The 14,538-nt window shown below is 38.2% G+C and overlaps 1 protein-coding gene across 18 annotated transcripts in view; it reads left to right on the forward strand.

Moving 5' to 3' along the window:
* The window catches only part of erc2 (ELKS/RAB6-interacting/CAST family member 2), a 698,491-nt gene that overhangs the window by 282,422 nt on the left and 401,531 nt on the right, over positions 1 to 14,538 (forward strand). For 14 of the 18 annotated variants that reach the window (XM_062969888.1, XM_062969892.1, XM_062969893.1 and 11 more), the window contains one exon: positions 3,934 to 3,945. The exons of the other annotated variants lie outside the window; for them this stretch is intronic. In XM_062969888.1, coding sequence (XP_062825958.1) covers positions 3,934 to 3,945 — 12 coding nt within the window. The remainder of the gene's footprint in view (positions 1 to 3,933; positions 3,946 to 14,538) is intronic. 18 annotated transcript variants of the gene reach the window in all.

Consider the following 14,538-nt stretch of genomic DNA (forward strand, 5'->3'; position numbering starts at 1 on the left):
CAACTTGCCTTTTATGCTTGAAAGAAACATCATTCTGATAGTCTCTCATAGCCTAGGATTGCAATAGTAAAGGCCTGCTTCTGACATCCTTGAAGCAATTGAATGTAGCATCCCATAAAATAGAGAATGTTAGCAAGTGCTTCACACATTCTGGAACTGGGCATTCCTCCCCACCCCCAGCCAGTCTTCTGATCTGGGAATAAAACAAAACTTCTAGTTAAATACCCAAGAAAGGAGACACCATGGATTGCAGTATCCACAAGATCATTGCATTAATTTCTCGTGCCAGCAAAGTGATGTGCAAAATACATAAAGCAGGAGTAGACTTGGAGGAAGGAGATATGAAAATTGAGGAAGATACCTCAACAATTTAAGATGTGCAGATGCCACCATACTACTAGCAGAAAATAGCAAAAACTTGGAATAATTACTGAAGAGAGCCAAGCAAGAAAGAGCAAAGGCAGGCATATAGTTGATTGTTAAGAAAGCAAAAATAGTGACCACAGATAATTTGAAATAGTTTCAAGATTTTTTATACCTTTTATCAACCTATGGCAATTCTTCAGCAAGAACAACTCAAAGGTGGCTTTGCTCTTTGCTCTGACATTAATCAGAATGGAGACTAGAGTTAAAGAATCTGAAGAAGTCTGGCACTTGGCAGAACAGCCACGGAGGAAATGGAAAAGTTCCTGAAATGTCAAGATATATAACTGAATTTTAAAGTTAGGATTGTCCAGGTCATCACATTTCCAATTGTTGTGAAAACTGAAATTGGTGAAAACTGAAGAAAATCCGCTCAGAACCAAATGAAGCCTCTCATTTGGAAGTATATGTGGTTTGACTTAAGCAATCCATAGGGTTTTGTTAGGGAAGGAATGCTCAGAGGTAGTTTTGCCAATTCCTTCTTCTGAAATATAAGCGACAGCACTTGGTATTCATTATTGATCTCCCATCTGGGTACTAATTTGGGCTGACTCTGCTTAGTTTCCATGATCAATCATGATCCAGATCTTTTATGGTAGTTAAGCCATCATTCACGGTTCGCCATAAGCAGAACTTAACAGCAATAAACATAATGAAGTGTTGGTTCATTTAGGATAGTTGATACCTCTTGAACCAATTTAGTAATTAGCCCAAATCAAAGCAACCTCAGCACTCTCTTGGTTACCTGGACAATTTCATCTCAATTATTATAGAACTGCCAGGACCTCAACCACACATTTTTATACTATAGTGTATATACTATAGGTATATAAAGGTATATGAAACATCCAGATCTTTTGACTCTGGACTCCCACCTGGGATTAACCTCAGAGTTTGAAGCTGTTTCTCTACGAGTTCTTTAGAGTGATAGGAGAATAACGTTGTTGGGCATGATTGTGACAGGCCAAATTTGAGTCATGTGGTTCTCTTGGCAAAAGATATTATTAGATGTTCTGTATATTTTATATAATGCTAAACTAAATTAAGAGTGATATGCTTATGAGCATCCAAAATTTTTCTTACATGCATGTTAGTTTATAAAGACTTTGTGGGAGTGTTCCACTACACTCATACACTAAAACAGCAAAGTTTTATTGTCATTTGATCTCCGATGGAATTCTGTTACTACTAGCTTTAAACAACATTGAAGATAGAAAACAGCAGAGTTGGCCTGCAGACACAAAACTGGAGATTAACAGAATAATTGGCTCTCCTTTTATATGCACAAGGTAAAGGGAAACTATGAGCAGGCCATTTTGTAAAAAGATTGGTTTCTTTTTTAATGAGTCTCAACTAGAGCATTTGTAGTAAGGGCACAGTTGCTAATCATGCTGAATGACCTCAGTTGTTTTATGCACAGCTGCAAAGCCCTGTAAGGAGATGGGTGTCAGAGCTTTCCTTTGTTGTAGAGAGAAGGTGCTGCTTATTAGCGACCTCAATTTGTTCCAAAATTGAGCAGAAGTTTGTAGACCCAACTGCCCTGGACCTACATACTAATGGTAGGGAGGTAAGAGAGATGCCCTGTAAATCTTAGTTTATGTGAAAACATCCTGCAGAGATGTGGAAGCCATTAAAGTTACTAGATATAAGAAAACTACTTCACTAGCCTCTCTTTCTGTGTGTGCCTTAGGGATGTAAGGAATATTTATGTTTCTTCCTCATCAATGAGAAAAGGTGCCTCAACATATAGAGGAAAATAGTCGACCGCTGCAAGATTGTCCACATGTTGAGACTTTTTTCGAAAGTGCTTTGTTCAAAAACATTGTTTTGTACACAGACATTCTCATGCAGGGAATAGTGCATTTTGTAAATAACTTTTATTATCAAAATACTAACAAAATGTTCACATAAATATAGATATGTGTATCTTTTATATGAACTGTGGTTTTTATGCAAACAAAATGTCTGCATAAAAGCCTAGAAATGTTAAAATCTAAAGAGAGAGAGAGAAAGACTCCCACAAACTTACACAAGAAGGAGAAAACTGTTGACATTTTTCATTCCTACATGCAAGAATAGTCAAAGTGAAGCTTGCCATTCCTAGTGTTTGTATGCTTGGTTCCTTCCACTGTTATCTGTACTTTGGGGTCTGCCACAGGATAGAAGGGACCCTTGGCAAAATAATATTTACATTCCCAGCATCAGGAGGCTTGCTTGTGATGGAGTACGATAGCAAAGATACTGTTAGATCCATGACACTTAAAAATCAGGTAAAAATCATTTGAGTATTAACAGCTGAAGCCAAAGCATACTTCACCTTTGATTCTTCAGACTTAAAGAGAGCACAGAACTCCAAATCAATCCCAAACCATTAAGAAATATAAGAAAGTAAGTTGCACAGCATCAACTATCCCCCAAAAAGGGAAGAATGTTACACTTTTTCAAAGGCAAATGGGTCATAGACCTTTGCAACTCAGTTCTGTTATATTTAGACAAAATGGTGAGGTATGGGTTATAGTTTTCATTTGCTTAATGTTCCTTGCTTCTACTTGCTATGACAGGCAAGTGATATGTGCTCGTCACAGTGACATTTCAGGTTGTGCAACTGCAGAAGCACCTTCCTCTGAAATACATAAAGACAATTCCACGTAAATGAAGCAAAATGATTGAAATAATAAAAAGCAGCATGCCAAAATAGCTATGCAGCTGTTTCTGCTGTTTTAAAAAATAATAAATCACCTTTTTGCAAAATAGTGCAAGAATATGCACCTGTGATGGCTCTGGGGTCTATTTTAGTTTGGTATTAGATAAGGGTATGCATGTGTGTTTTGGTTAATTGAAAGGACATGTTAAATATTTTCGTACAAAATAACTTATCAAGCATCTGGACATTCTCAGCGATGATCTAATACTCTTATGCTTGGAACTGAAAAAAGATTGCTCTCAGCTTTAGAGCGGGCTATATTTCCATGGGAAAAAGTAGTGCCTTTGATCAGTGGAAGTGATCAGTATTCGAGAATCTCTGACATAAAACGCTTTGAACATCTAGCCAAGCCGTTCAGCTTCTTTTCATGGTGAAGATGACTTGCTGCATATGAGTCATCCTGAAATCCATGTTGGTTGATGTTGTTTTTGTTTTTTGTTTTCTTAAAAATACACGAATGCCTCCTGCTGAACATATGGCTTAGCAACTGCCATCTACTTCATTACTTTCCACTTGTATGTGTATACTGAAGGGATGTATACATATTCTAAAGTAGCCTTCCCATAGTACACAAGCAACAATGGTACTTCCTCCCCAGCTGTTGCTTTGCTCATCACTCATCAATGAAACACTCTGCACTAATGTTATTTGTTGATTTCCCTTTTGAAAATAGACTGCTGATATAACATCTGCTTATTTTTATGTTGAAAAAACTAATGTTTTCCCTCCCTTTATTCTCTTGCTATCTCCCTCCTTTGTTTTGGTTTACTTTCCAAATGGCTGCTTTCACCCCTGCTCCAAACCAGCTTGACTTCCAGGTCAGTACCTTTGGTATCTTATTCTCTCATGCCACTCATATAATCAGGTCTGCTAGATCTTTAAATGCTATTTGCATTTAATTATTTGCGTCCTGCACCCCTAATTTGTTTTCAGGTTTGTTTTGTTTGCTTGTTCTTTGTTTGAGTTGGAAGACAAGTCTTAAGAAATTACTGGTCATTTACTAGTGCCGAAACAGAAAAACACATCAGTATAAACTGGCCATGCTGAATTGCTAATCAAGGTAAAGGAACAACAGAAAATTTATGGATAAAACTTGATTTCACTGTTTTAAAATAACCAATGGTCAATAATATCCTGGATACTCATGTCTTTTATCTGTATACTATAGAGCTTGTTAAGGACAATGTAATCCACAACTCTTCTTTCAACCTATAGTTTCAAAAATAGAGAGCCAGTAAAGCTTTAAGGACCCATAAAACAGAGAACAGAAGAAAATACAACAAAATAAATATATTTTTGTCCTCCTACATTATTTCTAAAAACTAGAACAGTGGTTCTCAACCTGTAGGTCCCCAAGTGTTTTGGCCTACAACTCCCAGAAATCCCAGCCAGTTTATCAGCTGTTAGGATTTCTGGGAGTTGAAGGCCAAAAGATCTGAGGACCCACAGGTTGAGAACCACTGATGTAGAGTAAGGCAATGTAATGTAAGGCATTGTAACTGAGAATATACAAGTTTGTCCTCATTCAAATGCAGCTCATGAATTAATCATCATCATTAAGCCTAACTGACCTCATAGAAGTATTATGAGGATAAAATGCTTATGCCCTTGGAGCTCATATGAGAAAGGTAAGGTTGATAAATAAGCAATTAAACCATTAACTGATTTGAAATTCTGGGAACCATAATTACACCATATTAGGATCACCATCAATATACAGCAATGATTCTTAATCTTTATTAGGTCACAGGACCCATTGACAAACTGATAAAAGCTATGGACACACCAAACACATTTTTAAAATAACAGGAAAGAAATCACAGGGGGGAAATGAACTTAATTCATCAACTAGGAGATAAGGACAATTATTTAGAATTTTAAGGAATATTATCTGTATTTTTTTCTTTATCTATCACAAGATGGCTATCAACTTTCAGATATATTTATTTCCAAATACAATAAAAAAAACTTGGATAGCTACAGTAAGTAGCTATAATGATGATATAAATGAATAATATGAGAGAATGCCAACATGATTTTCAGAAGAGACTATGGCTATACTTTGTAATTATATCAAGGAACTGAAGAACATGGAAGAACTTTGTAAGCAAAATTGCTGCCCAAAGTGAGCATCAATTGAAATTATAAAAAAATAAGATTTCTGGTTGTTTTAAATTATGGTATAGTTTCTTTAGAATAGTTGCTTTTTTTGTGTCAGGAGCAACCGGAATTGCTTCTGGAGTGAGAGAATTGGCCGTCTGCAAGGACGTTGCCCAGGGGACGCCTGGATGTTTTAATGTTTTACCATCCTTGTGGGAGGCTTTTCTCATGTCCCTGCATGGAGCTGGAGCTGATAGAGGGAGCTCATCCGCGCTCTCCCCGGGTGGGATTCAAACCTGGCAGCCTTCAGGTCAGCAACCCTACCTTCAAGTCACAAGGCTTTTATCCCCTAGGCCACCGGAGGCTCCTAATAGTTGCTATGATACTATTTATAATAGTTGCTATGATAAATAACTTCATTGGTCATCTTGGTAAAATAAAGCCGGATTTGTCCCTGGGATAAATGTGCCCATTGCAATAGTGGTGCGTATATATTCCTTGGGCCAGTTAGGGAACTACAAATTCAGGACATCACAAAAGACAATATAGGCCTTGTTTTGAATGGAGGAAAGAGATCTCCCTTTGTGGGAGTCCTCATTCAAGTTTTTCTTGGATTTCTTAAATATACTATGTTTTCCTGGTATCAATCTTAAATTTGAGGTGAATCACAAAAAGAAATCTAAATACCAGTCATCCAGGTTGGCATTGTCAAAACATAGTACAAATTTTATATGTGTTGACCTAAGCCTAACTGCGTTTCCATCTAGAACACATCAATTGAATCAAAGAGAGCCTGGGAAGGCATCAATTGTGCCCAATTGTTCAATCCAGTTAGAAAGAGCATCTGGATTTTATTATGCTCTACTAAATGATGAGTGTCTGCGCACATGCATTCATGAGTTGTGTGTGAGAATGTGAGCATGCACATACAATGAGCCTTCTACATTCATAATCTCCAGAGCTGCAATTTCCACCGACTGTAGATTGTCATGCCCCATATTGTCAAATGGCTGTGATATTAATGTTAACATGCTGAAGTGGCCACATTCATGTCACCAAAATTTAATTCTATGGGATGTGATCGCCCATGTTTTTTAGCATCTGTGTTCCTAAAAACAGATGTGAGAGAGTAGTCTTGTGTGTTGACAATGTAAGTAAGATTGCAGTGGTTCCTTTTGTGAAAAGAAATATTAATTTTTCAGCATTTCATTTTTAAATAAAAAGCTTTTGCAACTATTTAGTAATGCATTTTTGAAGAGTCATAATACTGCTAGCATCAAAGTGGCGGACTCTAATCCCACCCCCAATTTAACACTAGATTCTAATGCAAAATTCAGATACAGCAAAGATTGGGAAGTTCGTGGAGTAGGATGAGCTGGGATGCATTGGCACCTATGAATGTAGTAAAGCTCCTGACTGCTGAATTTGCCAGGAAGCTCCCTTTTCCATAAGATTTGATTTTTAGAATGATCGGCATTGTGGTTGTCCTTCTTTGGACATTCTCCAATTTGTCAATACATTTCATAGCTCACATGAGCAAGTCCCATCAATTAGGAATGTAAATCCTCATTCCTTTTTTCTTCACAAATGAGGATTAAGAGCACCTCTGAATTCATTAATCTCTCTCTTGTAAAAGGCGGAGATAGTTTGTGCTGCAAATTAATGTAGTTATACAAAATATGTTTCACACAGTGGCTGTTGCTTTTTTGACTGAATTTTGAAGGATTCGAAATAACACTTAGCTTGTTTGTATCTATTTTTTTTTTTTGCTTGCTGGGTGTGTTTGCTTAGCTTATAAAAGGGGGAAAATGTTAGGTTTATGTGAATTATGGAAAATTGTAGCTTTCCCCCATAATGCTTCTTGTCCCACTTTCACTTGGAGGGAAGGAATCTTGGTGGGGAGGGGGGGTTGAAAATCCATCATCACATTGAAACAGCTTAAATCAGGGGTTCTCAAATTTTGTTTTCCGGTTGGTTTAGACTTCAGCTCTCAGAATTCTTGACCAATAGGGTTTGAAGTTCAAAACATTTAGAAGACTAAAATTTCAGAAACACTGGCCTAAATCAAAATCAATGGGAAATGTCAACTGGGGATTTTAAGCCAGTTTCTTTCTCTTTTAAATTCTGTACCAAGATTTCATGATTAAGGGGATCAAATAATAATAATAATAATAATAATAATAATAATAATAATAATAATAATAATAATAATAATAAGTTTATTTATACCCCGCCTCCATCTCCCCCGAAGGGGACTCGGGGCGGCTCACAAATAATATCAGATAAAAACAGTGACAATAAACAATACATCAGTAAACAAAACATACACCAATTATGAAAATTTAAACATTAACCTATGAAAATAAAAACACACTTAGTAAAACATGGAATTTAAAACAGCGAAGTTGAGTAATAGACTAGCTAATGTGCACTTTGTTATAAGTTGTAAACTCAAGGTAACAGATAAAGTGCTACAAATTCATTGGAGTTCAATTTGGGATGGGAGGACCCTAATTTAATATCAAGATTGACCAGGAGAAGTGCGACCGATACAGGAAAGGTCAAGGAACATAATTAATTATGGGGATGGGCAGCCTGTGTGAAGAGCCAGGTTTTCAGGCTCTTCCGAAACACCATCAGGGTGGGGGCTTGCCTGATCTCCCTGGGGAGCGAGTTCCAGAGCGGGGGGCCCACTACGGAGAAGACCTTCTCCCTCGTCCTCACTAGCTGAGCTTGTGACGGTGGCGAGAGCGAGAGGAGGGCCTCCCCCAATGAATGAAGAGATTGTGCAGTTTTGTAGGGGGAGAGATGATCACAAAGGTAGGAGGGTCCCAAACCATTCAGGGCTTTGTAGGTGATCACCTGCACCTTGAATTGGGTCCGGAAAGTGAACAGCAGCCAATGGAGCTCCTTAAACAGGAGAGTTGACTGCTCCCTGTAACGGGCTCCAGTTAGAAGCAAGGCTGCCGAGCGTTGGACCAGTTGAAGTTTCTGAGCCGTCTTCAAGGGCAGCCTCACGTAGAGCGCATTGCAATAGTCCAATCTAGAGGTAACTAAGGTGTGGACCACCATGGTCAGATCAGACTTCACAAGGTATGGTCGCAGCTGGCGCACACGTTTTAATTGTGCAAAGGCCCTCCCAGCCACCTCCGACACCTGAGCATCAAGCGTCAGTGATGAGTCCAGGAGGACCCCCAAGCTGCGGACCTGTGCCTTCAGGTGGAGTGCGACCCCGTCAAGCACAGGTTGCCACCCAATACTCCGATCAGACGTACGATTGACCTGGAGGACCTCTGTCTTGTCAGGATTAAGCTTCAGCTTATTCACCTTCATCAAGCCCATCACAGCCGCCAAGCACTGGTCCAATATCTGAGGGGCTTCCTTGGAGTTTGGTGGAAAAGAGTAGTAGAGTTGGTGTCATCTGTGTAGAGATGACACCACACTCCAAAACTCCGGATGACCTCTCCCAGCGGTTTCATGTAGATGTTAAAAAGCATGGAGGACAGAATGGAACCTTGTGGGACCCCACAGGTCAATGGCCTGGGGTCTGAGCAGGTGTCCCCCAGCTTCACCAACTGGGAACGGCCCTCCAGGAAGGACTGGAGCCACTGCAAAGCAGTACCCCCAAGGCCCATCCTAGAGAGCCGACCCAGAAAGATACCATGGTCAATGGTATCGAAAGCCGCTGAGATGTCCAAGAGAACCAGCAGGGTCGTACTCCCACTATCCAGTTCCCTGTGGAGGTCATCCACCAAGGCGACCAAAGCCGTCTCAGTACTATGACCAGGTCTAAAGCCGGACTGAGAAAGATATAGCATTAGCCATAGGATATGTATATCAATGTCATAATAAGAGATTGAGTTAATTAATATGTTAATTTGTAGTCATCCCATGCATGGTATACATATTGTGTGATTCTCCATCATAGGAGGCTTTGCAAGACTGAACTTGTTCTAACCCTCCATCAGTCTGCTGGTTTTTACCTGGAGCAGTTGTCGTCCATTGTCAGAAGGAGCTAGACAAAAGCATATTTTCACAAACCACCCAAAGTTTTTATAATCTTTGTAATGATATAAAAGAAAAAAATCTACGTTTTTTCCATCTGTTTCTTAGGCAGATAATTTTGCTTATCTAATGTTTTTATTTTCTGGCAGCGTTCCAAGTATTGGATGGGCCTAGGGGCACATTTGTTTGACTTACAGCTTTTATCATAATTTCAAGTCTACAATTGTATGATTGCAAAAATCTTGATGTCTCAATATAATTTAAGAGAAAACTGAGTTATATATTTACCCAGTAGCGATCAGTGTCAGATGCTCATTTGGGAACAGCTTGAACATGTTGTTCTCTCCTTTTCTATTGGACTCTGCAGAATTTTATCAACTACAGAAGATAACAATGGGTTCTTGAAGCACTTTCAGACTGGAGTATTCAGTGTCGTCTTAGCTAAATAGTATGATGCATTGGTTTATTAGTAACAAACATTGCCTCTAACATATTCTGACACTTGAGTTATTTAGAAAAAAAGAGTATTTAGTAATCACAACACACAGGGAAAGTGTGAAAGCTTTGGAGAAATGTATTAAAGAGGAACTTTGATGGTACTGGCCATAATGACTCATGTAACTGAACTGACCATCTTCTAAAACTCAGGTGTATTTCAAAATTATTTACTTCATTAATTGTTTTCCAACCTGGAACATTGTTTGAGATTCTTCCAGAAACAAGATCTGGACAAGATCTTCTAGGACAGTCTACTAGGAAAAGTCATGGTCTGCAGAGAGATGCCAGTCTACTAGACTGTGAAGACTTTGAGTATCGAGTTTTGACTTGGTATATATGTGTTTCTGCCACAGTGCTGCCCTGTTTCTGCTGTAGAGCTTTCAGACTCACTGCTTATCCCAGCTCAACCATGGTGGGTGGGGTGGGGATAGGGATCTCTTGTCACCTCATCTAAAATCTTCACAGTTTATTTATTTATTTTTAAAAATCAGACTAATGGCAGAGTGTCAACTCTAAAACCATGCTGTGTAAAATATCAACTCTTCATTAGTTCCTAATATTTTTAATTGGCTGTGAGGTGCATTGGGGTGGGGAGCCGAGGAAACACAAGAAAGGAATACTTATAGAAACCAGGATTTCACAAACAGCAAATGTTCTCACCATCATGAACCTCATGCTAAGGTTTTGTAATTTGAATCTGCCTTTTTGTAATTTGAATCAATTGGTTTAGATCGTGGAACATTCTAGTTTTTCAATTTTCTTGTTAAATTGTACTGCTGAGAATTGAACACAGTATCCCAGACCAAAGAGTGATAATATTGCTTCTCTCTATTCAGAAACTATGTTCTTATGGGTTCTGCCTAGAATTGGAGTGAGTTTTTGCCACCTTAATTATAATGTTGACTCGTGTTACCAAGATCACTACATCTTTTTTCATACATTTCTGTATTTGTGCATCTGGTTTTTCCTGCCTAAATGTAGTGGCTTACATTTATCCCTGCTGAATTAATTTTGTTAGTTTTGGACTGCTTCTACCATCTTCAAAACCACTTTCTGTCTTCTGTAATGTCTGGTTTTATCTTCAGGTGTGATGAGTGTGCCCTTTATTTCATCATCCAAATTATTTTAAAACAGAATAGCACCACCCGTCTCTCAAGGGTTATGATGAGCCATTAGGGAGCACTCTTTGGTTCTGTCTGTGAACCAGCTACAAATTCACTTAATAGTGACATTTGTCTAAGCTACAATTTGCCAGGTTGTCTGTAAGAATAACTGAAGCTTCTTGTTAAAAGAGGCTTACTGACATCAAGATTTACTACATCAATAGCATCCCCTTAATCCTAATTTCTTGAGAAGCCAGATCTGGTCATGGTGCCTTAGTAACATGCTCTATGTGGGGCTGCCTCTGAAGAGTGCTCGGAAATTTCAGCTGATCCAAAGAGCTGCAGTCAGGTTGCTAACTGGGGTAGGCTACAGAGTGTAGCAGCTCCACTTGTTGCCAGACTGTCTCTGGGCACAATTCAAAGTGCTGGTTATGACCTGTAAATCCCTAGACAAGGCGCCCTTGGTGGCGCAGTGGGTTAAATCCTTGTGCCAGCAGAACTGCTGACTGAAAGGTAGGTGGTTCTAATCCGGGGAGTGGGGTGAGATCCCACCTGTAAGCTCATGCTTCCCATGCGGGGACATGAGAGAAGCCTTCCACAGGATGGTAAAACATCCGGGCGTCCCTTTGCAACATCCTTTTAGACAGCCAATTCTCTCACACCATAAGTGACTTGCAGTTTCTCAAGTCGCTCCTGACATGAAAAAAATCCCTAGACAGTTCAGGTCCAGGCTATTTGGCTGGCCGCATCCCCTCGTACGAACCTGCCTGGGCCGTGAGATCTTCAGGAGAGGCCCTTCTCTTGGTCCTACCTCCATCTCAGACTCGGTTGGTGTGACTTTTCGGTGGCTACCCCACAACTCTGGAACTCCCTTCCTGCCCAGGGAAGCCAGAATGTCCTCCTCCCTGCTGTCCTTCCGGTGGCAGGTTAAAACCTTTTTATTTAGACAGGCTTTTAAAGATGAAGGTTTTTAAGATCAATTCAGGGGGTACTGTGGTTTTTAACTTTGAATTTGTTTTAATGATTTTTAACTGAGAATTTTTAATACTGTTTATATTTAATCCTTTTTTAATGTTTGTATATTGGTATATTTTAAATGGTTATGCTGATGCTTTTGTGTTAAGTTGCTTTGAGTCCCCTTTGGGGGAGATAAAGCGGGGTATAAATATATATAATAATAACTAATTATTATTATATAATTAATCTATCAAATTTGTCACATACTCCCTTCACATAAGTTTAGTTTATTGAAAACACGCTGTTTGTTGCTGGAATATAGTTTCTGTAAGACAAGAAAATGGGAGGAAGTTTGAGGATTGTGTTATATACTTCCTTTTTAAGGGAAAAGTGCAGAACACTCCAGTAATAGCCATCAAACCAGTCATCAGAGTTTGCGCTCTTGTGCTTTATCCCATGTTTAACTTAGGGAAAGCTTCTCACCACCAACAATCTTATAAGATGTTTATTATTACCCCAAAGATATGAATCTCTCACTACATTGGATTAGAAGGTGAATATTCATTTTTCTGGACATCCATTTGTAATATTAAATCAGCTGTGCCAGATGTACCTATAACTTGTTTAGACCATATTTATTTATTTTATTTGTATTATATGTTTTTCCCCATGGCTGGGATGCAAAATGACTTCCATCAGATATGGAAAAATACTTGTTTGCTATTTTCTTCTCAGCTGAGAAAAAAATAAAAAATACAGGTGGTTGTGAGATTATTGGAAGAGATTTTGCCTTTTGAAAAGCATTTGTCTGCACAGAAACACACATTTATTTCAGTATAGAAATATGTTTGCTTCACAGAAAAACCATGTGCATTTCACATTTTTCAGAAAGTATATTTCTGATCAGAAATATGTGTATTTCTTCACAGAAATTGTGTTTCTATGCAGAAAACATGGTTTCTGGTCAGAAAATGTGTTTCTGCATTGGAAAAACTATCTGTATCTCTGTAGACAAACTTGCCTAAATCATGAATGATCATCGGGAATTGTGCTACAGTCTTTGTGGCCACATCCAGCAGTGGGAATTAAAAACCTCAACAACAACTACTTGCCTGTGAAAAGATAATAAATTATACTTATTTAAAACTAATATAAAGCAGTTTAGTACTCCACAATAAAAGTGATTTGAAACTGAAATATTTAGAAGTCCAGTTCACTGATTCTCAGCCAGTCAGTTGCTGAAGTCATTTTGGTCATTTTTGAAAGAGCCTTGTAAGCTTGAGTTTAAGCTGCTGGTTCACGTTTAGGAGTAATACAATAATAGCAATAACAGTGGCAGCTGATAAAGGCATAACATTAGAAAGCAAGGAAACTGGAAGCTACAAGGGAAACTAAATGACAATTCTAAGCTAGTGTTTAAAATGTAATTTGTAATGAGTATCCTATGAGCATATATCTTTAAGAAAAACTAAAGGAAACACACATAATCAAGTATCCCTCCCTCCATTTTATGCCGGAAATATCCAACATGGCTATTTATTTATTTACTTTATTTTTACCTTTCCTTTTCCTGATATAAAGCAGCTACTTCTTTGAAAAATATTTATTTAACTGTTCATTATTCTAGCACACTAGTAGCCAGTGTTTTGTTCTTATAGTATAACAAAACAACTGGCTTAATTAAAGAAACCTGTCTTCCTAATTCTGCCAGTTTCCCCCCAGGGCTTAAGTTAAACTACTAGTTTATAACTCCGTTTACTGGAACATTCCAGCAATGTGTTAAAGTTCCCCAGCTTGTATAATCATGAATATCAGTGCCTTGTTTAAGAAATGTTGCTTTAATAAAGGCTTTGTTAGCTGCTTCCTTTATTTTTCCACTGGAGTAGCTAGAATTGAATTGTGGCTAATGCATTATTTTTCATCACACACACACCTAAGATGCAGGATACAGAAAACAATAAAATAAGTATGTAGAGTTCTATACTAGGACTCTTCTATAGGTGTGTGTGGTATACAAATTTGTTTCAATAGAATATAAAGTGTGAGTCCTACGCCCATTGACCTATGTTGGTCGGCCCAATTCTTCCAATTAGGAAATTAAAAGTCAATAAAATAAACCTAAGGTATTAGGAAGTTTTAAAAAATAACTTTGGATGCTTCTATAATGTTGTCAAATATCATCTGAAGATTTCAGAGGCAGCTAGAAATGCTCAGAGAAATTCCATGTACAAAAAGAAAAAAAGTCAAATGCAGAATTTGGAGACAGTGTGATACTTTAATTTTAGTAAAAAAAATAATCTTACATGTTAGATAGAACATGTTTTAAGAAGAGGGAAGGGGATGTTTGTTTTTGGGTACAGTGTTCACCTCTTCCATAGGGTGACAAGCAAAGTCTTAAAAATGAAAAGAATTGCATATATTTCAAACAGTAATGCTATGAAAACATAATCGGAAAATCTTTACAAGGCAGCTCTAGTTTTAAAATAAATCAAACGAGAAAAGAGCCATTGCTCAGTGGTTTAGCATATAGGCTCTGAATGCAAAAGGATCCAGTTTCAAACTCTTGACAAGCCCATGTAGGGCTGGAAAGAACTCCTGTCTGAAATCCTGCTGGGAGCCCCTGCTACTGAGTGGAAATAATGCTGAGCTAAATGAGCTAAGTCTAAAACAGCTTCCCATATGCTTATTAATACCAAGATATATTTCCTATTGCCCTCAGAGCCTCACTTTATTTATTTATCAAAATAT

The sequence above is a fragment of the Anolis carolinensis genome, chromosome 2 (assembly GCF_035594765.1).
Source record: "Anolis carolinensis isolate JA03-04 chromosome 2, rAnoCar3.1.pri, whole genome shotgun sequence".
NCBI classification, from domain to species: domain Eukaryota; kingdom Metazoa; phylum Chordata; class Lepidosauria; order Squamata; family Dactyloidae; genus Anolis; species Anolis carolinensis.